The sequence below is a fragment of the Bubalus kerabau genome, chromosome 23 (assembly GCF_029407905.1).
Source record: "Bubalus kerabau isolate K-KA32 ecotype Philippines breed swamp buffalo chromosome 23, PCC_UOA_SB_1v2, whole genome shotgun sequence".
Taxonomy (NCBI): Eukaryota; Metazoa; Chordata; class Mammalia; order Artiodactyla; family Bovidae; genus Bubalus; species Bubalus kerabau.
Window position 1 is genome coordinate 1721579 of NC_073646.1, and position 27163 is coordinate 1748741.

At 54.9% G+C, this 27163-nt stretch overlaps 1 protein-coding gene across 1 annotated transcript; it reads right to left on the reverse strand.

The window, feature by feature from the left end:
• Nucleotides 1–7882: 7882 nt before the first annotated feature.
• LMF1 (lipase maturation factor 1) lies at nucleotides 7883–18405 on the reverse strand. Its single transcript, XM_055561606.1, has 3 exons — nucleotides 18229–18405; nucleotides 12027–12336; nucleotides 7883–8377 (listed from the first exon to the last, which is right to left on the reverse strand). Exons 1-3 carry the CDS (start codon nucleotides 18398–18400, stop codon nucleotides 8359–8361), a joined length of 501 nt encoding a protein of 166 aa, XP_055417581.1. The 5' UTR covers nucleotides 18401–18405; the 3' UTR covers nucleotides 7883–8358.
• Nucleotides 18406–27163: the final 8758 nt, after the last annotated feature.

Sequence of the window (27163 nt, forward strand, 5' to 3'; positions counted from 1 at the left end):
TATCAGCTTAGCACTCAACAATATTTACATAGTTGCAGCGTAAAGACCAAATATTGCCTTAATGACACCTGTGACGGCTGACCTGAGATGGAGGAGGAGCGTAGGGGGGTGCGGGAAGAACAGCGGGCGTGCACGGAGGCGTCCAGAGGCGACACAGCAGGAGCGCCGGATGGAAACACGACCGGGTAACGGAAACACAACCAGAGAAAACGACCGGGTAAGCCCGACAGAAACCCGACGGAAACACGACCGGATAAGCCCAACAGAAACACGACGGAAACATGACCGGGTAAACCCAAGAGAAACACGACCGGATAAGCCCGACAGAAACCCGACGGAAACACGACCGGGTAAACCCCACGGAAACACGACCGGATAAACCCGACAGAAACCCGACGGGATAAACCCGACAGAAACCCGACCGGGTAAACCCAACGGAAACACGACTGGATAAACCCGACAGAAACCCGACGGAAACACAACCGCGTAAACCCAAGAGAAACACGACCAGATAAGCCCAACAGAAACACGGCGGGATAAGCCCGACAGAAACCCGATGGGATAAACCCGACAGAAATCCGACAGAAACACGACCGGGTAAACCCGACGGAAACACGACTGGATAAACCCAATGGAAACCCAAAAGGCAGAACTGCTTGGGGAGATGGAGTCACCCCGAGAACAGGACGGGGTGAGCGCAGCAAAGCCACAGTGAGCTGTTTGTATTACAGGTTGTGTAATACGTCTTGAATTTCTAATCCCTTCACACACCTAACTTAAAGAATAATGAAAAGAACGATCTTCAGGCCATACTCTCTGGTTGCAGTGTAATAAAATCAGAAACTGACCAACCAGAGATAACCTACAAAGCCTTAAGCGTTTGGAGTTTCTGATCCTCTTTAAACAGCACCTGGGCTGAAGAGGCAGTAACACCTGAAGGTTATGAAATTGTGTGTCTGTCCCTTGCCGGGGACACCAGGCCTCAGCCCACAGGGGCCCAGGACCAGTCACAGGGGGGTGACCACCCGTCTCCACGCTTTCATTTCAGGTAAGAAGAGTGGACAAATAATGAGTTAATCAACTCAAGATCTTAGAAAATACTAAATTCCTTCCTCCCAGAAGGAAGCGACCTATAAAAAGTAAAATTTAATGAGCCAGGACACATTTTAAAAAATCTGATAAATAAAACCAGTTCTTTGAAAGGAGCCACATGGCTACTGTGCAGTGGGAGGGCGGAGGGGCCACACAGGCTCTGGTCGTCACAGGAGAGTCGTGTGGGGCTGGGCTTGGGGGCAGGGGGAGGGCAGCTGGTCAGCAAGCAGACTGGGGCTGCAAGACCAGCCGCGGGCCTCTGGGAACTGGGTGCCGATGAGCCTGCCTCAACGGCCTGGGCGCTGGCACCCAGGAGCCTTCTGCCCACTGTGATGCTCATCATCAGCTATACTGTGAACTGAAAAGGAAACACTGGCCCAACATCTACGCGACTGAATAAAAGTACGAGGCAGTTTAGAAGATTCCAGACAAAAGCCCTCAAATTCAGGGTTTCTTCAGTATTCTAGAATTCTGCTTATTTTGTTTTAGAAACAAACGGATAACGAGATGTAATGGGAGAAATTCAGAACAACTAAAGCCTCAATAATTATGTAAACAAGAAAAAAGTCTTCAAAATATATTTTCTTCTCAGTTCTACTAAATGACGGTCACCAGATTCTGCCAAGTCAGAAAAGAGAAAGGCGGGACCCGACATGGTCGTGCGGGGACGCCAACAAGCTGTGTCCACGCTTACAGAGTTGAGCGGGCTCCAGGTGAGGACGGAGGTCAGGCAGGTGCTGAACATGGGGTGGTGCCTTTGGTTCCCCCACCCCAGCCCCTCCCCTGGGCAGTGGGTCTCCGGCACTGTGCTCCCCGTGGCCGGGACGGGTCAGAGAGGAGACAGCAAGGCCCAGAGCAGCCTGAGGAGGCTCAGGCCAGAGGGGCAGGCGGCGCTGGGACCCCAGCGAGAAGGGCCCCTTCCCGGCCACGCACGGTGGCGCCTCCTGCCTCCCTCTGGGAACCACCAGCTCCTCTGGGTCCATGGCAGCCCCAAGTCACCTGACCTAGGCTCTCAGTCCTTTCCAAGGACACGACCAGACACGAGGCCAGAACCACACAGCCCAGCAGTACCCACATCTCTGGGAGGTCGGAGGGCTGGGACAAGGGAGGCAGGGCTCCCTGGAAGGGCGAGCTCATGGCAGGGTGTCCTCAACTGCATCTGATCACGGGAATTTAATCACAAGAAACTGCTTTCTGGGACATGGGGCTGATGTGAGGGCCAGGCAAAGCTCGAGCTGGCTGGCAAGGGTCTGGAAACGCTTTGGTGGCCTTGCTGTGGCCGCAGCAGCTCTGAACTCGAGGCTGGCTAATCGCTTCCTGCAGGCAGGCTCCACTCCAGCACTGACGGGTTTTAATAAAAACTTCCAATTGGGCCAGTAAAGCCCTCATTAAGCTGTTTTTAAAGCATGAATTTAAGAGAGGTAAGGGTCACAGGGAGCCTTTAATTTGCAACGGCTGGCGGGAGGTGCCGCTGTGACAGGAAACGGGGGTCAAGCATCCAGGCCACTTAAACATGCGGCTGCCTGACCAGCCTGGAGGCAGACCTAACAGGCGGGGGCGAGGGCAGGCGCTGCTCTGCACCAGAGACCCAGCAGCAGGTGACCCAACTCAGCCGGCCCGCAGCCCAGGCTCCCCACCAGACCCCTGCCGGCCCCGCTACGGCCTTCCGCACAGCCCACTCGTGTTTATTTCAAACACTGCGGTTCACCACTTGAGGTGCTGCCTGGAGGATCCGCTGTGCTCTCAGCTCACGTGCATAACACGTGGCACAGCTCATGTGGGTCACCCCCACCGGCTCTGTCGGGGAAAACACGCCAGCTCAAACCTTCATTCTCCAGTAAAGCCTGCTCTCCTATGCTGTGACCTACTACAAGTTGATAAAATATGCCTTTGTAAACAAAGATGAAAACATTTTATCTTTCTCTACTTGATCCTGCCAGAATTCGCTTTCCAGCTGGCTCTCCTGTGGACTTCATGGTTTATTGCAACTGGATTTTAACTAGTTACACGAATCATTGTTTTGTCTCCAAATTGTTTGTGCTCCGTGTCTCCCTGCTGCATGGTGGCTCTGTCAGGGGTGCTGGTGGCATTACTTGGATCCTGTTGTCTCTTAAGGCACCCACTGTGTAGCCTGGACGCTACTGAGGATGGTTAAACATCTTGGGGAAACAGATCACATTTAGGATTCATGTAAAATAACTGTGATAGTGTGATTCCCAGGCATGGGAAGAAGCAACAAGGGAAAACATTTCCTGGATCATAGTGGTAAGTAATAAGATGGGGGATCCAGAGAATCTTTAATTATCAACAGGGCCTTATCCAGAAATTAGCAGCTGGAACAGCGTATCAACAGGAACTTTCACCTGACGCAGGATGAGCCTCCAGTATCATGGGACAAAACTTGGTTATGTAATGTCTCCCAAATATTGGCTGAATTCCAGATCAAGAGGAGGAAACTGAGAAATGGAGTATTTCCTGCCAAATCAGTAAACAAAGGCTGTCACAGCCCTCACCGATTGCACCCCTTCGATGTGAGCTGGTGAGCCCCGAGGATACTCAGGATGTGGAAACTCGGGACACCGGCGCCAAGAGCTGAGGTGCCCATCAAGGAGTGATTCAGTGAGTGCAGATTCATGCGTCTTCCCACACACAGAGAAGCGCTGAACTCGGCATATCTGGTTTTCTTTAATTTACAATAATCTTCTGACATTCAGACCGCTCAGTTTAGTCGCTTAATCATGTCCAACTCTTTGTGACCCCATGGACTGCAGCATGCCAGGCCTTCCTGTCCATCACCAACTCCTGGAGCTTACTCAAACTCATGTCCATTGAGTCGGTGATGCCATCCAACCATCTCATCCTCTGTCATCCCCTTCTCCTCCCGCCTTCAATCTTTCCCAGCATCAGGGTCTTTTCTAAGGAATCAGTTCTTTGCATCAGGTGCCCAAAGTATTGGAGTTTCAGCTTCACCATCAGTCCTTCAGGACTGATCTCCTTTAGGATGGACTGGTTTGATCTTGCAGGCCAAGGGACTCTCAAGAGTCTTCTCCAACTCCACAGTTCAAAAGCATCAATTCTTCGGCACTCAGCTTTCTTTATGGTCCAACTCTCAAATCCATACATGACCACTGGACAAACCATACCTTGACTAGATGGACCTTTGTTAGTAAAGTAATGTCTGCTTTTTAATATGCTGTCTAGGTTGGTCACAGCTTTTCTTCCAAGGAGCAAGCGTCTTTAATTTTACGGCTGCAGTTACCATCTGCAGTGATTTTGAAGCCCCCAAAAATAAAGTCAGCCACTGTTTCCCCACCTATTTGCCATGAAGTGATGGGACCAGATGTCATGATCTTCATTTTTTGAATGCTGAGTTTTAAGCCAACTTTTTCACTCTCCTCTTTCACTTTCATCAAGAGGCTGTTTAGTTCCTCTTCACTTTCTGCCAGAAGGGTGGTGTCATCTGCATATCTGAGGTTATTGATATTTCTCCCGGCAATCTTGATCCCAGCTTGCTCTTCCTCCAGCCCAGCGTTTCACATGATGTACTCTGCATGTAAGTTAAATAAGCAGGGTGACAATATACAGCCTTGACGTACTCTGTTCCCAATTTGGAACCAGTCCGTTGTTTAGGTCCAGTTCTAACTGTTGCTTTTTGACCTGCATACAGATTTCTCAGGAGACAGGTAAGGTGGTCTGGTATTCCCATCTCTTGAAGGATTTTCCACTGTTTGTGGTGATCCACACAGTCAAAGGCTTTGGTGTAATCAATAAAGCAGAAATAGATGTTTTTTTGGAACTCTTTTGCTTTTTCTATGATCCAACAGATGTTGGCAATTTGATCTCTGGTTCCTCTGCCTTTTCTAAATCCAGCTTGAACGTCTGGAAGTTCTTGGTTCACATACTGTTGAAGCCTGGGTTGGAGAATTTTGAACATCACTTTGCTAGCAGGTAAGATGAGTGCAATTTTGTGGTAGTTTGAACATTCTTTGGTGTTGCTTCTTTGGGATTGGAATGAAAACTGACCTTTTCCAGTCCTGTTGCCACTGCTGAGTTTTCCAAATTTGCTGGCATATTGAGTGCAGCACTTTCACAACGTCATCTTTTAGGATTTGAAATAGCTCAACTGGAATTCCATCACCTCCACTAGCTTTGTAGTGATGCTTCCTAAGGCTCACTTGACTTTGCATTTCAGGATGTCTAGCTCTAGGTGAGTGATCACACCATCGTGATTATCTGGGGCGCGAAGATCTTTTTTGTACAGTTCTTCTGTGTATTCTTGCCACTTCTTAATATGTTCTGCTTCTGTTAGATCGATACCATTTCTGTCCTTTATTGAGCCTATCTTTGCATGAAATGTTCCCTTGGTATCTCTAATTTTCTTGAAGAGATCTCTAGCCTTTCCTATTCTATTGTTTTCCTCTACTTCTTTACACTGATCACTAAGGAAGGCTTCCTTATCTTTCCTTGCTAGTCTTTGGAACTCTGCATTCAGATGGGTATTATCTTTCCTTTTCTCCTTTGCCTTTAGCTTCTCTCTTCTCAGCTATACCATTGGCCCTTTGTTACAAAACTTCTACATAACCTGGCTACTGCCTCGGCCCCCTTGGAGGAGTCCTCTCAGAGTTACTAGAGATGCTGCCTCCTGGGCCTAAGTCCTAAAAACTCCCGCCTGATACAACATGACTCCCCACCTTCAGGCTGTGACTGTCCTTCAGGCCCATGTCTTCAGGTTTGTTAGTGTTTTCCTCAGGTGTGCCCACTCTGCAGCAGGCCCGTTTCTGTGGGCTGTGCATCTCCAGTAATCTGTCATGGTGTCAAACACCATGTATGGAGAAACAGCAGCTACTGAGGTAAAAATAATCACCCAGAAACGCGCCCCCTCCGTGGGCTGTGGGGTGGGGTGTGGCCTGCACTGCCGCCCTGAGGACCGCAGGCTGCCTGGTGTCTCGGCACGGCTGCTGAACTGCCGGTTAGCTTACACTTGACTTCTGCTCCCTGTAAACTTCAGTCCTGTCCCTGCTTCTCCATCCTGCCCTTGTGGATCCCCTGGATGGGCACTGAGTACTGGTGCTCTGGTTGCAAGTACACTCTCCTAGGGACACAACATCCACCGTTAACTTCTCAAACCTACCTGCAGTTCACACCGAGCCACTCCACAGAGGAGGAGGGTCCTGCCCCCAACGTGTCTGTCACAGGCGTCCTCCTTGCAAGACACGTGGCTACTTTCGCTTCAAACCTTCCTGTACTTTATTTTTTAATCTGTTATCTGGCTGCGTCGGGGCTTAGCTGCGGCACGCAGGACCCTGGGTGCAGCACACAGACTCTAGTTGCAGTCAGCTCGTTCAGTCACTCAGTCGTGTCTGACTCTTTGTGACCCCATGGACTGCAGCACGCCAGGCCTCCGTCCATCACCAACTCCTGGAGTTTGCTCAGACTCATGTCCATTGAGTCAGTGATGCCAACCAACCATCTCATCCTCTGTCATCCCCTTCTCCTGCCTTCAGTCTCTCCAGCATCAGGGTCTTTTCCAGTGAGTCAGCCACATCAAGTGGCCAAAGGATTGGAGCTTCAGGCTCAGCATCAGTCCTTCCAGTTGCATGGGCTTCATTGCCCCAAGGCATGTGGGATCTTAGTTTCCCAACCAGGAATCAAACCCATGTCCCATGCATTGGGAAGCGGATTCTTTACCCCTGGACCACCAAGAAAGTCCCTGTCCTGTGTTTTAGAGCAGGAGAGGAGGAAACACAGGTTTCGTGTCCTGGCAGATGGATGGTTCCCCTCCTGCCACCCCTGCCCCTGGACTGCGCCTCCACAAATAGTGCCCCCCGGGCCCTACACCTGTGCCCCGAGGTGCAAGGCCCTTTGGGGCTCCCTGTTCCCCCACTCCAAAGGCTGGGCTCTGCTCCTCAGTCCAGGTCCCTGGGCTGGTGGCTCCTCCTCCTCCATTCATTCCTGACCCCGCCCCCTGTATCCAGCCCTACCCGTGAGCTTTTATTCCAGACATTGTAGTTTGTTCCCCTGCGGCCCTGGTCCTTCATCCCCTAGTGCTTGGGATCCTGCTGTGGGTAAGGGTGTGACGCCCCTGGGAGAGCACGTCTGTTGTTTCAACTATGCGGGCAGCCCCTGGCAGTCCACGCTGGCTGGGCAGCCTCGCGTCCCCTGTACACGCGTGTGCAGGCCTGAGGTCAGCAGGACTGGCCCGAGTGCACAGGAGAATCTGCAGCTCCTCCTCCAGCTCCTCCCAACCCCCAGCTCCTCCTGGATCCTCAGAGCCAAGGAGGACGGGCTTCCCTCAGAGGACTGTATGCTCACGCCAGCCTTTAAGAAGTGCTCACACTCGCGGAGACCCCACCCAAGTCTCCACCCCAACACCCCCGCCTCCATCCTCACCCTGGGCCTCTGTCCAGCGCCAGCCCCTCCCCACAGCCAGTCTTCCCTTGGGAGCCCACAGGACAGAACCCAAAGGGAACCCACACAGAACCGAAGAGAGATGCTGTGTGCCACTTTGTCCCAGTAATGGCTGCGAGACAGTCCAGGAAGCCCATCTGCAGTCCCTGCTCGAGGCCACAAGCCCCAGGTCATCTGTCCTGCTCATCGCAGGTGGCCCTGCTCTGCTGGTGAGGGAGTGACCTTTGAGGAGTGAAGCTGAAGACACTGACCTCCGACAGAGGCCAGAGAGAGACCATGACGGGGGTGGCCCTGGATGCTGAGGTGAGGCCAGCGCAGGAGGTTGCCCCCACCACCACCCAGCGTGGGAGGTCGCCGCCCCCCCGCCCCCCACCCAGTGCAGGCCTCAGAGCCACAGGGAGCCCCTGCTTCTGCTCCCAAGCTCAGAGGATTGGGGTCCAGACCGGCAGCACTCCCCAGGCCCTGCATTTCTGCCAGCTCGGGGGCCCGTGGGGTGGCGCTACCAGCAAAGCACAGCGGGACCCGCAGTCTCCGGGCAGAAACCCAGGAAGACCCAAGCCTGTGGGGCTCCAGGAATCCTGCGCCTTCTGGGGTGTCCCCGTGCACGCCGGGGAGTGAGGGCCGGCCTGCAGGGCACCGTGGCCCTTCAGTCACCAGCAGGAATGCCAGCGCCGACATCCTGGACGCCCACTGGGTGCCCACAGCCAGCATGGGAGGCGTGATGGGCAGAGGCGTGAGGCGGCATCTGGCCTCATTTGGCGGAGACTGCAGGTGAGGATGCAGGCCCGAGGCAGCCAGTGCAGCCGCGGGAGACGAGACCCGCCGGCGTGAGCAGCCGACACCCGGATTATGTGACCGTCACTTACCAAAGGAGTACCTGAAAGACAAGAGGAGAAGAGCCGTCACCAAACAGCTTCAAATTAATGCATCGCTTTACCTGCTAAAGAAAGACTGACCCACTGTCTCCAAACAGAACGGACACAGGTTACAGAGGTCAGAGGTCACATTACTGAGCCACAAGGAAGAAGGGCCTTCAGGTGGCAGAGCAAAGAGGAAGCTAGGGGGAGAGCGGTCTTCAGAGGTCTGAGTGGAGGTGAACCTGAGGAAAATCTGCACTCAAGTGTCTGAGTGGGGGGCTCGGTGAGGTGCACCTGCCCTGGGCGTCTGAGTGCAGGTGAGGTGAGGGGAGACCTGCCCTTGTTTACTGAACCTGGGGCACACCTTAGGTCCCCAGGTAACCGTCACTGACAGGAGTTTCTTACTGGCCCCACTGCACAGTTGCACTGCAGGGCTATGCCCACAGCAGGGCATGAGTAAGTATGTTTGGAAAAGTACATGTAACGCTCTTCACCCCTGAACAACCTGGCACCAGGCGGGCTGATGCTTCTGCAGTGGAGTGGTTTTTCTTAGCGGTTTGGTGTAAAGCCTGTGTAGATGGGGCTCAGGCAATTCTGATCCCCGTTCAAAGGTCACCTGCGCTTGGTTTCACTGCAGTGATCTCCTTCAAGCACCATGAAAATGTCCTACCCCGGAATCATTCATTTCAAATGACACCCCGTTATACTGAGCACAGATTATTAGAAAAGCAGCCCTAAGGGGAGCACATGTCAGACATGCCTTCCCTGAGGGAGTTGGGGCCCTGGGGAGCACACACATGTGTGACCCCAGGTCATGGGAGGGAGCCCCACAATGTAACATGAGTGGACCCAGGATACTCCTCACACCATGAATCCTCTCCCCAGGTCAACACGACGCCAGCACGCGGACCCCGGGATAAAGGGCACAACTGCCCGGCTCAGCGAGTGTCTGTGAGTGAGGACCAGGCACTGGCCTTGGCTACACCACGGACAAGCCACACGCCTGCTCGGTGGTGGCAGCCGGACGCGGAGGCCACAGGTGTCCCCGGCCGTGTGAGGCACAGACAGGACACAGAGAGCGGTGCCGAGGGTGAGTGGGGACGCAAGCTGAGGAAACGTTTTGGAGGTAGATGGTGGCTGTTCTTGCACAAGTTAACTAGTTACACTTTGTGGTATGTAAATAGAGATGCTTTAACACAAACATTTGTTCAATGAAGTATTTACACGTGAAAGGACAGGGAGTCCAAGATTTGCAAGCCCCCAGGGAGGGGACGGCGGGTCCGAGGGGCCCCCGAGCGCCTGTTTCCTACACCAGGCACCTTCCCCCAGAGAAGGTAGGACACAGACCCCATCGGCCTGGCAACCAGGCACGCGGTGAGGCCAGGGGCCCTTCCTCACGGAGTTGGGGTACTCATCCATCCAGCCCGAGAGAGGTGGGCTTCCCACAGGGAACACCGCTTGGAGGAGGAAGACAGGAAACGGCTTGAGCTCTCTGCTGAGCAGGAGCCTGAGTTTCCACAGTAAACCCTTTACAACAGCCAGTCACACGCTGCCTGATGGAAGAAGTAAGTTCTCCCAATAAGTGACCTTGGTGAGCAGAGGAGAAGGGGCTGATTGTCCGAACCTCACGGAGTGGACATTGCCGGTGTCCCTCAGAACCAGCTGGAGGAGCCTGGGAGCTGACAGGGCAGCTGGCCGGCCCGGCCCCCGCCCACAGCCTGGCCACAAGAGCAGCGTCCCTCAGTGGACTCGATGACGGGCCTCTGCTGAGGGCGTTAGGAAATGCCTTCTTGTATCTGCGCCTATTCTGAATTTTAAATCTCAAGGCTGCCTGATACAAGATTTTTAAATAGGTAGTTACATCTAATTATGTGAAAAGCTAAAAGGTATTCATTAGACTTTTACAGCTTTTACTGTATTTTTAACAGCCGGAACTTATGTTAGAAGAGGTAGCCATTCACAGAACCAGTTTAGGGGATGGTCTATTGTTCTGGTTTTTAAAGAAACTCAGCTGCACCCTATTCTAAGAGATTCAGATTTTGCTCCCAAATGGTTTGTGTGAGCGCCTCACCGCCAACTGTCTGCTAGAGACAACACTGCCACCGCCACCCAAGGTGGCCCGCAGCTCACTGACCGCTCATTTCCACGGGCAGGAAGGCAGAGAACTGAGGTGGGGGAGCCCCCGCCTCCGCTTCTGTGTGCGCAGCCCTTGGCCTCAAGTCACCCAGTGGCCTTTGCGCCAGGTGACTGGAACACTGAACCGGGTTCCTGGAGATGTTTCACTTTGTAGGAGGGCATCAGGGATAAATATTTTATCTGCTCTCCCCTGGCTGGTGGCAGGGGGCGAGGAGGGGCAGCGTTGAATCTGCATAACTCCTCCTGCCTGTTGCAGAGAAGCATTTCTCCACTCGGGAAGCAGGTGGACGGGAATTTCTAACAAAGCGGGTTCTTTCAGGCTGAGCCTGTGATGTGAGCGCCCCTGGAGACAGCTGAACAGAAGCAGCGCTGGACGGGAAGGCCAGAGGAGCTAAAGCAGCGGCCTGGCCATGCAGCCAGTGGGTGACGGCCCCTCCTCCCCAAGCTGAGGAACACAGGGGCCACCATGGCACAGAAGGCCACGTCCAGCGCCGTCAGTGGGAGCAGAGAAGGCCCACGTCACGTCCGATGACCACGGGCAGTGGGGAGCCACCATTCCCGCAAGGCCTGGGGTGTCCCCATGGGCACAGGGCCCCCCGCACAGCCATGCGGTGGGGATGGCACTGCGCTGCTGCCCAGACCTCGAAAAGCCATAGCATCAAATCCACTTCTCCACATCAAATCCATCTACACCAGGGCCGCGGGCAGGAGAGCCTGGGCATCTTGGCGTCTCAGGCCAAGATAAAGTTTTCCTCCTTAGCGGCCACGATGCAGGGGTCCCTCCGCACCTCTGTGGCCCTTGGGCACCAGCTCCCGGCCCTTTGAAGTTGATCCTCTGTCCCTTCTGCCAGAGGCAAGTGCCAAGGCGGCTTCCTCTGCAGGAAGGGACTCCCGGAGCGCCCAACCTCGCTCCAAGTTTCCAGAGATAATCCTTTCTTCCTTGTGGGGGCTGGGAAGGTGGAGGGGGGGAGGGTGGCCACACGCCGCCTTAAGCACAACAAAGAAGCCCTTCAGGATTCCTGCCACAGCCGAGCACAGATAACAGAACCAGAAACCCAGCCTCTGGGGGAGCTGACACTAACCGAGGAGCCTGGGGCCGAAGGGACAACTTGGGCTTCCCGTGCATCTGAGTAGGACAGTGCCGGGCCGGTCAGTCCCTGCGAGTCACTCGCAGCAGCAGTCCCTGAGCTCTGGCTCTGTGTCTCTTCAGTGTCCCTGATGCCCAGGACACTCAACTCCCCCCATTGCACAGTCCCCTAGCACAGGAGGTGGGCAACATGGTCTCAGGTGTGGCCGCGATACTCCAAACAGAATCAAAGTTACTCCCAAAGCAGGAGGCTCCTAGGTTTGGGCTAAATGCAACCAGCAGTGCCCCTACAGCCTAGGAAAATGGGTGGTCTTTTCTGAACTCATATAAGAAGACAGTTTGCTCACTCGCTCCTGCTGCCAGGAAGCCTTGCTAGGCTCAGCATAACGCCCCTGTGGCCCCGAGTCACTGTGCCTGCCTCCCAGGTGCCCCATCCGGCCTCTTACCAGATCTGTCCCACGTTGACCAGGGACATGTAGAGGACCCAAAGTGCAGCCATGAGGACCATATTGGCGCAGCCAGAGACCAGGATGAATGAGGAGATGCCCAGACCAAGGAGAGCCAGGGCGTCCAGGTTGGCATCCATGTGAGACCAGTCCAGCAGCCAGAGGACGGTGGGGGCATAGCTCAGGGCATCCCAGCTGACTCGCCCTCCGAAGTGCCGCTGCACGCTCTGCAGGTACGCCCTGCAGGGCAGCAGTCCCCTGTCTCCGATCAGCTGCTTGTTCTGATGGAAGGCCACCAAGAATGCCACAACTGGAAGGAAGAGAAGACGGAGCAGTGTGAGCAGGAGCACAGCCGTCTGCGGACACTTCCCGGATGTGCGGGGCCCGGCCACGAGAGGAGACTGGACAGGGTCTGAGCAGCGGTTTGGAATCGAAGTGTGGACTCGAGAAGTCTGAGTGTTTCACAAGTCTCTGGGGAGAAAGTAGAAGATCTGACCCGGAAAAGTCACAGGGCACAGGTATAGGCACACACACTGTGTGTGTGCTGCTCCTGCGTGTACACAGTGTATATACAGCACAGTGTACACAGTGCATATACAGCACACATGCATCTGTATGAGGTATGTGACCGGCTGCACAAAATGGTTAGGTAACCATCCCAGAAGGAACTTTGTCTAAAGAAAATTTACAATAAAACACTTACGTCAGAAACGTAGAAAGGCCTCAAATCTAAACTTCTACTTTAAGAAATCAGAAAAAAGAGCAGATTACATATAAAACAAGCATCAGAAAAGATATTTTAAAAAAGAGGTGACATCAATGAAATTGAGAACAGGAAAAAGAAAACCAAACCATCAAAATCTTACCGTTCTTCGATAAAATGAATATAATTGATAGAAGTCTAGTCAGAATAACCAAGAAAATGAGAGAAGACACTAATATCAGGGATGAAAAAAGGGACACTGCTAGAGGTTTCACAGACAAAAAGATAATACAGGAATACTGCAAATCTAAGATCATAAATTTGACGACTTAGATGAAATAGACCAATTACTTGAAATACATAAACTACCAAAACTCACAAAAGAAAAAATAAAGATAATACCCATAACAACCAACCAATTTCATCTCAGAAATGCAAGGCTGGTTCAACTCTCAAAGAACAACCAATGCAATCACCATACTAACAAGCTAAATAAGAAAACCATATGATACTATCAATAGACACACAAAAAGTACATGAAAGAATTTATTCATTCACGATAAAAAAATTTTTTTTAGCAAACTAGGAATAGAAGGGTACTTCATCAATCTGTAAATGGTGGCTACAAAAACCTACACCCAAGTTCATACGTAGAGATTAATGGCAATGCTCTTCCCTGAAGCCTTGAAACAAAGCATGACTATCTCTTCTCTCATTACTTCAGTAACACTGCATAGGAAATTCTAGCCAGGGCAATGAGGCAAGTATAAAAAATAAGAGTTACATAGATTAGAAAGGAAGGAAGGAAACTATTTCTATTAATAGACTGCCTCTGTAGAAAATCCCCCAAAATCAACCAAAATTGAAAAGAAGAAAAAAAAAGCCCTCATAGCACTAATAAGTGAGTTTATGAAAGTCATAGAATACAAGATTGACAAACAAAAGTCAACTGTATTACTATATACCAACAATGAACTATTGTAATCTAAATTTTTAAAAAATTACAACAGCCACCAAACACAGGGTCTAGACTAAAAAACACTGACAAAATATACACAGAATCTGTATGTGGAAAACTACAAAACATAATGAAAGTAATCTAAGGAGATCAAAATAAATACAAAGATTCATTGCGTTCATGAATTGGAAGAGTCAGCATTATTAAAAAGTCATTTCTCCCCAATTTGAACTATAGATTCAACGCACTCTCAATCAAAACATCCAGTAAAGTTTTCTGTAGACACTGACAAGCAGTTTCTAAAATGTGTATGTAAAAGTAAAGGAACTAGAATAGCCAAAATACTTCTGATAATGAACAAAGTTCAAGGCCTTATTTTACTCAACTTCAAAACTTACTACAGAGCTACGGTCATCAAGACAGTGTGGTATTAGCCAAAGTATAGACACATAAATCAATGGAAGAGAGTATAGAGCCCAGAAGTAGACCTACCCAAAGACAGTCAACTGACTTTTGACAAGGATGCAAAGACAGTTTAATGGAGAAAGACAGTCTTTCCAATAGGTGGTGCTGGAATAACTGGCCATCATATGCAAAAAAAAAATAAAAATGAACCTTGATATATAACACACATCTTATACAAAAATTTATTCAAAAAGGACCAGAGACTTAAGTGTAAAACATAATAGTATAGAACTTCCAAAAGAAAATATAGAAGAAAATGGATGTGACTTGGGTTTGGCAATACGTTTTTAGATAAGAACAATCAAACCATGATCCATGAAAGAAAAAGCCAGTAAACTCTACCAAATGAGAAAGTTTTGCTCTGTAAAACATATTTTTAAAAGAATGAAAAGACAAGTTGCCGATTAGGAAACGTATCTGTAGCTTACATATCTGATGAAAGACTTGCATCCAGAATACTCAAAGTGCCATTAAAACTCAACAAGAAAACAGACAACCCAGGTTTTCAAAGGGCAAAAGATCTGAGCAGACGCTGAAAGTCATCTGCTTCACACAGAGGATCCACAGATGGCAAATAAACACATGAAAAGATGCTCAATATCATTTGTTGTTGGGGAAACGCCAATTAAAACCACAATGCAATATCATCACACACCTATCATAACAGCCAAAATCCGAGAAACTGAAAATACCAAATGCTCCAGAGGATTCAGAACAAGGGTAACTCTCATTCCCTGCTGGTGGGACACACACGGTACGGTCACTCTGGAGGACAGTTTGGCAGTTTCTCATCAAGTTAAACACAGATTTACCATAAAACCCAGCAATTATACTCTTAGGTATTCACCCAAGTGAACTGAAAACTTAGATTTACACAAAGGCCTACATGTTCATAATTGCTAAAACTGGAAACATAGATGTCCCTCAGTGTTGGAATACGTAAACAAAGTGTGGTGTGTTAGGGAGCATCAGTGGAATGTTGATTCACTCAACAGCATGGGAGAACCTCCAGGCCGTGTTGCTGAGTAAAGGAAGCAGACCCAAAGGCTCCTGGGAAAGGCAGACCCCGGGGCCGAACACGGTCAGAGCGCGCCAGGCGCTGGTGTGGGGAGCAGTCGGTGACGTGCCCAGGGGATTCTGAAGGGATGGCACTGTTCTGTCTAGTCCTGGGGTGATGGACTACTATGCATCTGTCAAAACCCATAAAACTGTACATCACAAAACAGGAACCTTATCTAAACTATCAAAACAACCTAGCCAGGACCCCAGGGGATGCCAGGCTAGAGTGCAGACCAGGACACGTGAGTGCAACTCTGCTGCTAACGTACAACACGGCCACACAGATGCAGCATGGAAGGCAGGAGGGAGGGCTGGCCTAATTAACTTTGGAAATCATTCTGAGTAAAAACTATGAAATGTAAGGTCAATGACAAAGGGCTCCGTAGAGAAACACTGGAGTCTTAAGTGGGAGTAGGCTCAGACGTGAGACTCCTGCCCAAGTTCTGGATGAACTCCTCTGGCCCCGCCCAGGCTGCAGACTCTAGGCCCATGTCTGTGCAGACACCCCCAATGAGCCCGACATGCACCTTGTGGGAACCACCAACCTGCTGCGAGCCCCCAGCTCAGGCCAGAGCCTGAAGCTAAATGAGGATCCAGTGGAGAAGCTGAGCTCCTCCCCAGCCCCAGGAGGGCTCTTCCCAGACCCACAGCCTGTCCAGTCACCAGAGGACCCCAGATGAGCCCAGCCTGAGGGGTGTCCACCAAACACAGGGCCAGGCCTGCTCAGAACGTCAAGGTCACGAAGAGCGGGGAAGCCCAGAGATGCCGCAGCCCTGAGGGGACAGAGGAGCCGTGAAGGCGTTGCGGTGCGGGGACTGGAAGGGAAGGGGCGCTGGGGGGAGGCTGGGTCGAGGCCGTGGCTTGGTCGCCCGTGTTTCTGGTGTGAGTGTGACAGATGCCACGAGGGCGAGTGGACGCCTCGAGAAGCCGCTAGGGGCTCGGGGTCCAGGGACTCGCTCAGTGGTGACAGCTTTTCTGTAAACATGAGGCGTCCCCAAACCTGAGGTGTGGACACCATCCTGGCTTGTGAGGAGCTCTGGCACCTGTGTGGGCGCATGTGGTGGTCGGGGACAGCTCCACGGGTCCCAGCCTAGTTCCTGTGCCCAGGCTGCAGCAGCTGGATGAGGAGAACAGCGAGCTGAGGTCCTGCAAGCCCTGCCTGAAGGCCAATATCGAGCGCCTGGAGGTGAGCTGCCCGCCGGCTCCCGGCGCTCCTTCTGGGGTACTTGCGGGCCACCGGGACCTGAGACAGGGCTGCCAAGAAGGGGGAGCTGCCGGGTCGGCAATGGGCCTGTGGGGGGCATGGCTGGCCACGGGGTGTACCTGCCAGCAGGAGCAGACTGGTGACCAGGGAGCCAGGACAGGCGTGGCCCTCCCTTTGCTAGAAGGTGTGAGGCGCTGCCTGGTTCCTGGGGCTTAGATTAGGGGCCTTGCAGGTGGGCAGTCTCTGACCTGAGTGTCACACCCAGGGGCTGGGGTGCCAAGTGCGGAGGGGGGGGGGAGGACACAGGTGGAAAAGCATCTTGCGGTGGCACAGAGCAATGACAGAGACTGAAAACAGTCAAGGGAAGTTTATGGAGCAGGAGCCGCTCCCAGAAGACAGAGACCAGAGGTGTTACACACCATCCCCACTGCAGGAGCTCCCAGGGAGATGCACAGACAGGCAGGACAACGGCACTAAGAACCCCGTCAGGTGTGCAGAGGGTGTGGAAGCTTAAGGCCCATCACTCAGCCTCCTGGTGGGTTACACTCAACATCAGGTGGAAGGTGTGGACCCCACTGCCTTGTGGGAAGTTCCTGGGACTTAAGAGATGCTGAGGTTGCTGGCAGTCTCCAGGAGACCTGCAGCCTCCAGAAGAGACCAACCCAGGGCGCTGCCTACTTGCCAGCTGGTCAACCAGGGACCCTTGTCGCCGAAGATGGTAAACTGGTTCCTCAGGGCAGCTGACAAACTCCAATCCTACTTCACATAGTGAGAAAAGGTAGGTAGAGAAAAATTTCATGCGCCAAAGCAACTCACTCTGTGCTCAGCGCCAGGCTTAAACTATCTGCCTGACCCACTGGTTCAGAAGGGTTTCCTTCTGAACTGGACTGAGGGTCCTCGCAGAGATCAAAGCCAGCCGGGCTCCCTGGAGGCAGAGCTGGTTCTGTAAGCTGCGCTCTCTGCTCGAGGAGCCAGCGGGCTTTTCCCAGTTAACGGCGCCGGTTTAAAGGTCTATTAAAGCCTCGCAGATTAACATTGTCTTGACTTCATCTTTCCCTAAGTGACAGCTCAAACGTTTAGAATGCCTGTTTAATCCCGTGGAGGATAGAGCATAGCAGCAAGAACTATTTTTTTACAGTAACTTAGAGCACTGGAGAACAGAGGAGAGTCGTGGCTGAGTTGCCGCCCCCCTCCTCGGACCGGGGCCCCGGGTGCCCACTCCGGGTTGGCAGAAGGTCGCCGGGCAGAGAGCGGCACACGCGCCCCCTTCGAAGGCGTGTGCGGAAGCGACTCGGAAATGACGCGGGGACGCCCGGTGCCCAGCGCCCTCCGGACCCGCTGGGACCGGGCTGCCCACGGGCCCAGGCCACTCTGCCGGTGGCCGCCCCCAGCCCTGCCGGCCCCGCGCTGCCACGTTCGTTAGCGAAGCTGTTTGGCGTCGGGTGCCACTGCTGGTCTCGGGAGTTTGCGCCCCTCCGCGCGTGGGGGCCGGGGCGGGGCGCGCACACACGCTGGGGGACTCCGGGCGCCCAGTCGTATTCTGGGGGGCGGCCCGGTAGGCGAGGCCGGCGCGGGGCGCGCGGCTCTCCACCTGCTCACGCCTGGCTCGGGCCGCGCCCCGCAGGTGAGCCCGCACTTGCTGCCCCGGCACCAAAGCTGCGGGGCCGCAGTCACCGCCTCACCGGCTCTGGTCAGCGCGGGATCGGCCGGGGGACCCCGGGGCTCGGCCGCGAACACGCCTCAGGCGCCCTGGGCGTGGCGGACGGGGCGCGCGCGGAGGGGCCACACTAGGGGCCTGGCCCAGCGGACTCACAATAAACGAAAGCGAGGGCCCTCAGGAGCACGATCCTGGTCAGCCAGAAAGTGCCCGCGCGGAGGCGGGCCGGGCGGCCCTTGAAGTCGCGCCCCTGCCCCGGCGGAGCCTCGGGCTCCGGGTCCCCAGCCCCAGCCTTGCGTCTCCTCAGCGACTCTCCGGGCGCCGCCATCGCTGGGCCAGCACAGCGCATGCGCGGGGGCGCCGCGAGCCCCGCCCCGCCGCGAGGCCCCGCCCACACCTGAGGCCAGGCGCGCCGGCCGGGGGCGAGCTCCTGGCCGGTTGCCGCGCGCTCCCCTAGGCCCCGCAGCGTGAGCGCGTGGGAGCCTGTACAGCCGCGCCCCCGCCCCACCCGCCCGTTCATTCACTGCCTCGGCCACCGTTGCAGGGGCTTCCTGGGCACTCCCCTGCCTAGGCGCCCGCCCTCCGGGACCCTCACGGTAGAGAGGGCGGAAAGGCACTTAAGAAGCAGAAATGCAACGTGAAAGAGGTGATTGGAAAGCACGAATCTGACCGCAGGCCTGGTCCGCGTCCACAGTGGCTGAGATGTGGGCATCGGGAGGCCGCCGGTGGGTCCTGCGCTCCCTCAGCGGGCCCTGGCTATGTGCGGACGACTGGAGCAGCCGCTGCGCCCCAGGGCTCCAGGGGTGTATACAGGTACCACAGGCGTCTCCTGCCCAGCGCCCCATCTCTGCTGTCTGAGGAGGGCGCTGGGGGGACCCTGACACAACTAGTGAGGGACAGTGTGGGCTGAGTCTGGCCCTAAATCTCAGACCCTCCAGCTTCCTTGCCCTCCCCCTGGCCTCAAGCCCACAGCTCTGCACTGGACAGCAAAGCCCCGTTAGACAGTCAGCGCTCCTACTGGCCCTCCAGCCACAGGAGACAGTGGCGGGCTGAGGATTCAGAGGAAGGAAGAACTTACTGACCAATGAATGACCCAAGCATCACCCCAGTGAGGACACCAGCAATGCTACCTTCTGAGGACACAGGAGAGGTGCCTCTGAGCAGGTGGAGTCGCAGGCATTCCTCAGGGCAAACAAGAGGTGTGCGAAAGGGCAGGCATAGAGCCTTTGGGGTTACTGGGTGAACTGTGGAGCACCTGAAAGGAAATGATTGAGACAGGTGTGGGTTTTTCTTATTCATTTGCTAGAGCTCTTTATGTATTAAAGATCCTCTTTAGGGCTTCCCTGGTGGCCCAGATGGTAAAGAATCTGCCTGCAATGCAGGAGGCCTGGGTTTGATCCCTGTGTTGGAAATATGCGCTGGAGAAGAGAATGGCAACCCACTCCAGTATTCTTGCCTGGAGAATTCCATGGACAGAGGAACCTGGCGGGCTACAGTCCATGGGGTCACAAAGAGTCGGACACAACTGGGTGACTAACACACACACACACACATATTGCTTGAGATTTTATTTTAGACTATCTTTCCATTCCAAAGTGGAAGTAGAACAGTGTCCTCAATTTATAAACAGATCAAAGTCCATGAGGTATAGCTCTCATTGTAACTAATTATTCCCTGAGCATATGCAGCAGTTTTGTGTTGCTCACTGAGAATTCAAAGGTAAATATGAAACAGCTCTTGATCTTGAAAGAATTCACAGTCTAGCCGGGGAGGGACAACCACCTCGTCATACCATGTGAAATGCCCCCCACACATGCCCAGACGAGTGTGTGGTGAATTTTGTCAAGAAAGATCATCTTCTTCTATGTATGTTACAAATGCTCATTCTGGGTCTTTTGTCTTGTTCCTAGTGTTTGGTGTGTTACCAATAGTTATGTGGTCAAATGACCAGTTTTCCTGGCTTGTTTAATTATATCTTCACCACCTGTCATGTGGACTCCATGAGAAGAGGGGTTGCCTCTGAACAGAGGCTCTCCCAGATAGGCTTGATCAGCAACTTCTGGACCCCCCGCCCCAGCCTCCACTGTTGGTGTTGATAGCATTTTGAGCCACTGAACTGAACTGGGCTTCCCTGGTGGCTCAGTGATAAAGAATCCACATGCAATGCAGGAGACTAGGGTTCAATCCCTGGGTTGGGAAGATGTCCTGGAGAAGGAGATGGTTACCCACTCCAGTGTTCTTGCCTGGAGAATTCCATGGACAGAGGAGCTACAGCCCATGGAGTCGCAAAGAGTTGGACACGACTGAATGACTGAGTGTCCATACACACGTGCTTCTACAGTGTGTGTTTTTCTTTTAAAATGCTCCCTTTTCTTTTCCATGAAAAGCCCTCCCTTCAGACCTCGTCTGTAGAGTAGCACCTCTAAGAGTTCTGACAGAGGTGCATTCACCCGCAACGTGGAGAGCCCCCAGCAGACAAGCGTGTGCCCAAGGACCTGGTCAGGCCTTGCTTCCAGGTCCTTCCACAGGAACCCACATGCCGCACTTCTCCCATCCCTCCTTGTCACCCCCCGCAGTGGGCCATGAGCCCACGCAGCCATCTGGGGGGAGCGAGGGAGAGTCCAGCGCCCCTGGTGCAAGCCTGCCCGAGCATCCCTGGGTCCTCACTGAGCGCTCCGAGCAGTGGGAGCAGCGCAGGGGCCGGGGGCGAGGAGGTCTGCGCTGCTGCCAGGTGGGACCCGGGCGCTGCCTTTCAGGTGGGGATGGAGCCACAAAGGGCCCTTTGTCCTCAGCCTCCCCTGGCCGGCGCTGCATTGTCCCCCCACCCCAGAAGGGCACAATGGGACATTGTGCAGAGCAGAAAAGGGCCCCTTGTCCAGCCTCCAGCTCCCGGGGCTCTGGGCTCCCTCCTCGGGTCTGCCCAGGGTGGGCGAGGCCACCAGAGAGGTCTTCTTGGAGCTCATGTTCTCATGTCCCCTCCAGGTCCTCCTTCCTGAGCTGACCATCTGAGAGTCTAGAACCTCCGTGGGAATGAACGCTGACGAGCAGGACCTGGCTGTAGAAAGGCCAGCCAGAAACTCAAGTTCTCGCCTGTTTCAACCTGAATTTAATAAAATGTGCACTGGTGTATTATTCAGCCATAAAACAAGAGATAGGTACTGATGTATCTACAACATAGATGGACCCTGAAATGTGTGCAGTGAGAGAATTCAGACACATAAAGCCACATATTATACGAGTCCATTTACATGAAATGTCCAGAGTTAAGTCCATCCACAGAGACAGAAAGTGGACCAGTGGCTCCAGGGAGTGGGGTGGGGGGTGAGATTGCTCACAGGGGCAGGGTTTCCTTGTGGGATGAGGGAAACATTCTATAGAGAGGTGGTGCAGAATATGGCGAGTGTATGAAATGCTACTGAATTGTACGCCTAAACATACTTACTTCTACGCTATGTGGGTTTCACCAAAATAAAAAAAAAATATCTGCTCTGGTCCTAGTTTCAGAATCACTTAAAAAGGCACTGCTTTACCAGTCACAATAGGTCTTGTCATTTATACTAAACTTACATCTTGATCTAAATTGTTATTGAGTCGCTCAGTTGTGTCCGACTCTTTGTGACCCCATGGACTGTAGCATACTAGGCCTCCCTGTCCATCACCAACTCCCAGAGCTTGCTCAAACTCATGTCCATTGAGTCAGTGATGCCATCCAATCATCTCATCCTCTGTTGTGCCCTTCTCCTCCTGCCTTCAATCTTTCCCAGGGTCAGGGTCTTTTCCAATGAGCTGGCTCTTCACATCAGGCGGCCAAAGTGTGGGGAGTGGCTAACAGTTGTAAAATAATATTAGATATTATTGTGCCCCACAAGGGTAACCCACTCAGAAACAAACCTTTTTCTGCAACCCTGAGCCACAGGGCTGCGGGCCTGGTGCTGGATGGCACTCTGAGGTGCCTTCTCTGGCTCCCCAGCTCACGCCTGCACGAGCATCGATGGAGCTGCCAACTAGCCAACACCAGGGCCTGGAGAGGCTCCTGAACCCACATTTACAAGCAGATTACTGTATGAAAATAATTCAAAAAGATACGAGAAAGGCCAGAGGTGCTGAGAAGAGGCCTGACTGCCCTCTGGGCTGGTTGCAGGAAGATCTGGAGCCGACCCCAACTAGACAGAACCAGAAAGGGCCCAGAAAGAAGGGGAGGAGAGAACGGGGGCCCCCTGAGAAGAGCCATCAGCTTGAGATAGGCTGGGGTCCTGGGAACCACGGGGTGGGCCCGGAGCTGGGGCGCACGGCTCATGGCTGGCAGTGCTCCCAGCAGCTGCGGGGCGGCTCCACGGAGGAAGGGCCACGTCGGCACCTCGTCCAGCTGTCCCCGGGCACCCGGGCCGAGCAGCCCCCACTGCATCAGGGCAACTGTCCCCGACGTGCCTTTGCAGCTGTCTCTGGCACCCACAAGAACCCAGCTTGCGCCCGAATCTAATCGTGCACCCTTCATTTACCCCAATTTTTCATGTCTTGACATCTGCTGACGGGAGGGGCAGGACCTGCTGGCGCTAACATCTGTCACTGTCTTCTGGAGGTGGTCAGCGTGCACCAGCCCCACTCTGTCCAGCAGCCAAAAGCCCCTGGTGAGGCTGGCAGGTGCGGGAGGGGGTGGGCAAGCAGGTGCGGGCCATTTGTGGTTGTTCTGGAACGGTGACTCACGGGCGGCTGTTCTGCTTGGCTCGCCGTTTCCTGTCCCCGCGGCTTGGGCAGTCTACCCTGCACCCCCAGAGGAGCCCAGCCCCGTGCGGCCCTGCAGGGCGGTGGACATGAGTATTGCCAGGCAGAATGGGCAGAAAGTTACCCTCTCTGGCTGCACAGCCCTGAGGGGAAAAGAACAGACAGTTAAGCTTCTCTTGTGGAATCACATTCTGAACGGGAAAAAGTCTTGGAAACCTCCAAGGTCACAGTCAGGACCCCCATAGGTGAATCTGGCCCATGGGGCTGTATCAGTTACCAAACCCCACGGTAATGCCATATAACAAACAGCCTCAAAGCCACAGGTCACTGTTGGTGGGCAGTGCTCCCCAGCCAGCCTGGCACAGGCACCTTACAGCCTCGCCCACAGTGGCCTCCACGCCCACCTCCCTGCCTGGCTCCTGAAGGGACCTGCCTCCAGGACCCCTGATGTGGCCCAGACCTCGGGGTGCTGAGGGCTGGGCAGGGGGACCTGTGTCCAGGGCCAGCCGCACCTGGTCGTGCCTTCCTGTGACTCTCACCCAGTGGTGAAGCAGAGTCTGCACTTCCGGAAGGGGCGAGCAACACTGTTGTCACGGGCTCTCCTGCAGGACGCCCAGCAGACCTGCCCATGGCAACGTGCCGGGAGAGCATCCAGCTTCCTGTGACGGAGTTCACAGGGAGGACGCAAGACACATGGGGTGTTGTCCGCGGCACACCCAGCATACTACGGAGCAGGGTCACTCCCGCAGGTGTCGCGGGCCCCCTGCTGCCCAGAGTAATGCCAGAACTCGCCCGAGCTAGAGGCCAGAGGATGGCATCAGGATCCGCAGCTGGGAGCGCCCTCCTTGAGGGGACCCCAATGCCCCCCGGGGGAGCCCCACAGCCCCTCAGGGCAGGAGGTTGGGCGGGGACGAGCCTTCAGCTCCTGTTCACAGGCTGGCTGGGAAACCTCCAGCCACACCTCCTGGAACGCTTCGCAGGCCAAGCCTCTGCAGGGCCAACCCCGCGAGCGTCATCCGCTGTCCCAGCACCAACGCAGGTCTGGCCTGGAAGCCCTGGAAGTGTTTGCAGAACGAGCGACAAAACACATCACACTCACCCCCGATCTAAACTCACAGACCTGCTCAGTGGCCACGGGTGCTCTCTGTTTCTTGACTACAGAGTGTTGAAAGCTGTGGGAGACTGCCTCTAACCTCTCGGGTTGATCCTCTAGCGGACGCTCAGGGGTTCCATGGTCAAGAGCCTTGGGAGTCGGTGCATCCAGGACCCTTTGCACTCAGCTCCGCACAGCCTGCGCAGGGCCCTGTGTCCAGGGGCTTTGGAGAGGGAGCAGCGGCCCAGCGGTTAGGAGGCTTCGATCCATCTGCCCCCGGGCCCCCAGCTACCTCCTCTGATGACTGGCCGGTGCCCTGCTCATGCCTGGCCAGGGAGCCTATTCCTTCTCAAGCTGACACCAGGTGACTGGGCGGCGACCACCAGTGTGAACGGCAAAGCTGGCCCCCATCTCGCAGTCCTGGGGTCCCGGGCACAGGAGCAGGCGGCTGCCGCTCATATCCTGTACGCGTCCCACCAGGAAGGGGGTGAGCCGGCTGCTGCCCCACCAGACCCGGAGGCCCCAAGGGCTCTGCCTGGCCCGCGTCTGAGCACCTCCCACCTCCTTGCGGGAGAACCGCGACCCCCCAGCATCTCCCCCAGAGAAACACCTTGGTTAAACCCCCTTCACCGTGCTCAGAAAGACAAACACCTGCGTGAAAATCTGTGACAGAGTGTGCTTTAACTTGCCTTGGACATAGTGGGTCTGTGAAAACTTCCAGAGGTGTCCAGGGCCCAGCCGGCCGGAGCCCCTTACTAGGAAAGGGGATTTTCTTTGTGACGTGTCTACTTCCAGCCACGCTGGCCCACCCTAGGCTCACCTGACACAGGCTGGTGCTGAGCGGTTGAACTTGGACAAAGTACGTGCTCTGTCGCTCAGTCAGGTTCGATTCTGCGACCCCATGGACTGTAGCCCGCCAGGCTCCTCTGTCCGTGGGATTTCCCAGGCAAGAATACTGGAGTAGGTTGCCAGTTCCTTCTCCAGGGGATCTTCCCAACCCAGGGATCAAACCAGCATCTCCTGGGTCTCCTGCATTGGCAGGAGGATTCTTTACCCACTGAAGCACCTGGAAAGCCCAACTTGGACAAGTGAGTGAGTGAAAGTCGCTCAGTCGTGTCTGACTCTGTGACCCCATGGACTATACAGTCCACAGAACTGTCCGGGCCAGAATACTGGAGTGGGTAGCCTTTTCCGTCTCCAGGGGATCTTCCCAACCCAGGGATTGATCCCAGGTCTCCCGCATTGCAGGCAGATTCTTTATCAGCTGAGCCTCAAGGGAAGCCCAACTTGGACAAGAAGCCTCATTAAATCAGAAAGTCAAGCTTGGAGGGAAAAACATAGCTCTTGGCAGCCTGTTTGGGCTCAGAAAGCTGTTTTTCTGGTCAGTTTCAACACCCTGGTCCCCCTCCTTCAGGTGGACTGAGGAAGTCCCTCCAGTCCCATTGCTGGGGTCCGCAGGGTGAGGGCCCAGAATGGGGCTGGGGTCCGGAGATCCAGGAGTCCAGTGGCATGCAGAGCCCTTCTGCAGGGACAGGGAGTGGATTTACCAGCTGATGGGAGGGGCCGTCCAGAGGCAGGCAGAGCCCAATGCCTCCTCGGCGCCCAGTTACTCTGGGAAAGATGCTGCTGGCCCTGGCTGGACCCCCTGGGGCTCCCTCTACCCTGGGGACCCCACCTGAAGGCGGCCTTGGCAGCAGAATTAGGTCTCTTCCTGCCATCAGAGACCTAATGGTTGCAGGTGGAGCCAGCTCCAAGCCTGATGGCTGGAGAGAGACGGATGGGCACAGCCGGAGGCTCGGGGACCCGGGGTGGGGGTGGGGGGGTGAATGGAGGCGGAGCAGAGACCGCAGCTGTCCCGACACACCTGTGCGCACATCTCACTGGGCAGACATCTCCTTGGGTTGAGCATCGTCCCTCCCCAAAGAATGGCCACAGCACGGGGGTTCCACTGGCAGCCTGCAGGCACCCCCAGGTGCTGTGGGTTTATTCATCAGGAGGCCTTGGAGCTGGTGACGGTGCAGAGGGACAGCCTGGGCTGGGCCCTGTGCCTGGAGGCCGGGAGGCACCTGAGGAGGTGCCCGCTGGACGCAGCGATTGCTCAGGACCTGCACCTGCCATGGGCGGCCCCGAACACCCTGCCCTACGGGCAGAGACGGGAAGATCCAGATGCGTCCTTCTAGAGTCCTCCACACAGAGTGATGAGGGCCACCACTGCCCGCCCCTGGGGGACACCGGTCCAACCCAGGGGCCAGTTTCCACCCAGACCAGAACTTCCACAGCAGCTGGCAATGATGCTGGGGAGGGGGGCTGAGCAAAACGCTTGGCTCCGAGCCCCGAGGGTCTGTCACCAGGGCTGCTAGAGCCCTGGGGCACCTGTCTTCTCTCTCCGGGACCTGGTGGGCCAGGATGAGGCTGCCTCCATGGGGCCTCTGCTCAGAGCTGCCCCCTCATCTCTGGCCTGGGCGTTTGGTGTCTGCACACCGGCCAGTAATTAAAAGTACCAATTAATCCCTGAGGTTCAGCTGGGGTTCCCAGGATGTCATGCCAACTGCCTCGGGCTGCTTGCCAAGAGGCCCAGGCCGGGGCTGCGGATGCACAGAGGACACACGGCCGCTGGGGCTCAGGGGCCCACGTGGCCCGCCCCACAAGGCCAACTACAGACATGGCTTCCCTGACAGTCGGCGAGGAGAGCCAGCCAGGGGGCGGGCGGGGACGGGCAGGGTGCCCTTCTCTGCAGTGGCCTGGGGCCCTCAGCAGCCCGTTCAGACAGGGACTTCCCAAGCGGGTCCAGCAGCTGCTGTGGGTGGGCCAGGGGGTCTCTGCACCTGGAAGGGGTTGCCCTGCAGCTCTCTAGCCTTCCGCTGGCAGGCCTCATAGGCACAGGGGCGCCTGGCAGCCACACCCCCTTCTCTGCAGGGTCCTGGAGCCTCTGCCAGGGGATGCTGGCCTAGAAACCTTGCTTACATCAATGTTCCCAGGCTGATGGTCGAGGGTCAGGGTCCTGCTCCAAACCTGGCCCATCGGATCATCTCCCTGAAATGGCACAGCCCACTCCGTAAAGGTGCAGCGTGTGGACTGGGGTCCGCAGGACAGGAAGGAAGAGCTAGGAGAAGGGGGGGCCAGGAGGGGAACTGGGAGCTGCCCCCACCTCGCTGTGTTCACAGACCACCGGTGCTTTTTGCTGCCCCAGGGCCTTGGCACATGCTCCGTGCCCCCTCCCCACCATGCTCTTTCCTCTCTAATCTGTCAGAAGCTTCAGGCCTCAACTTGTCACTT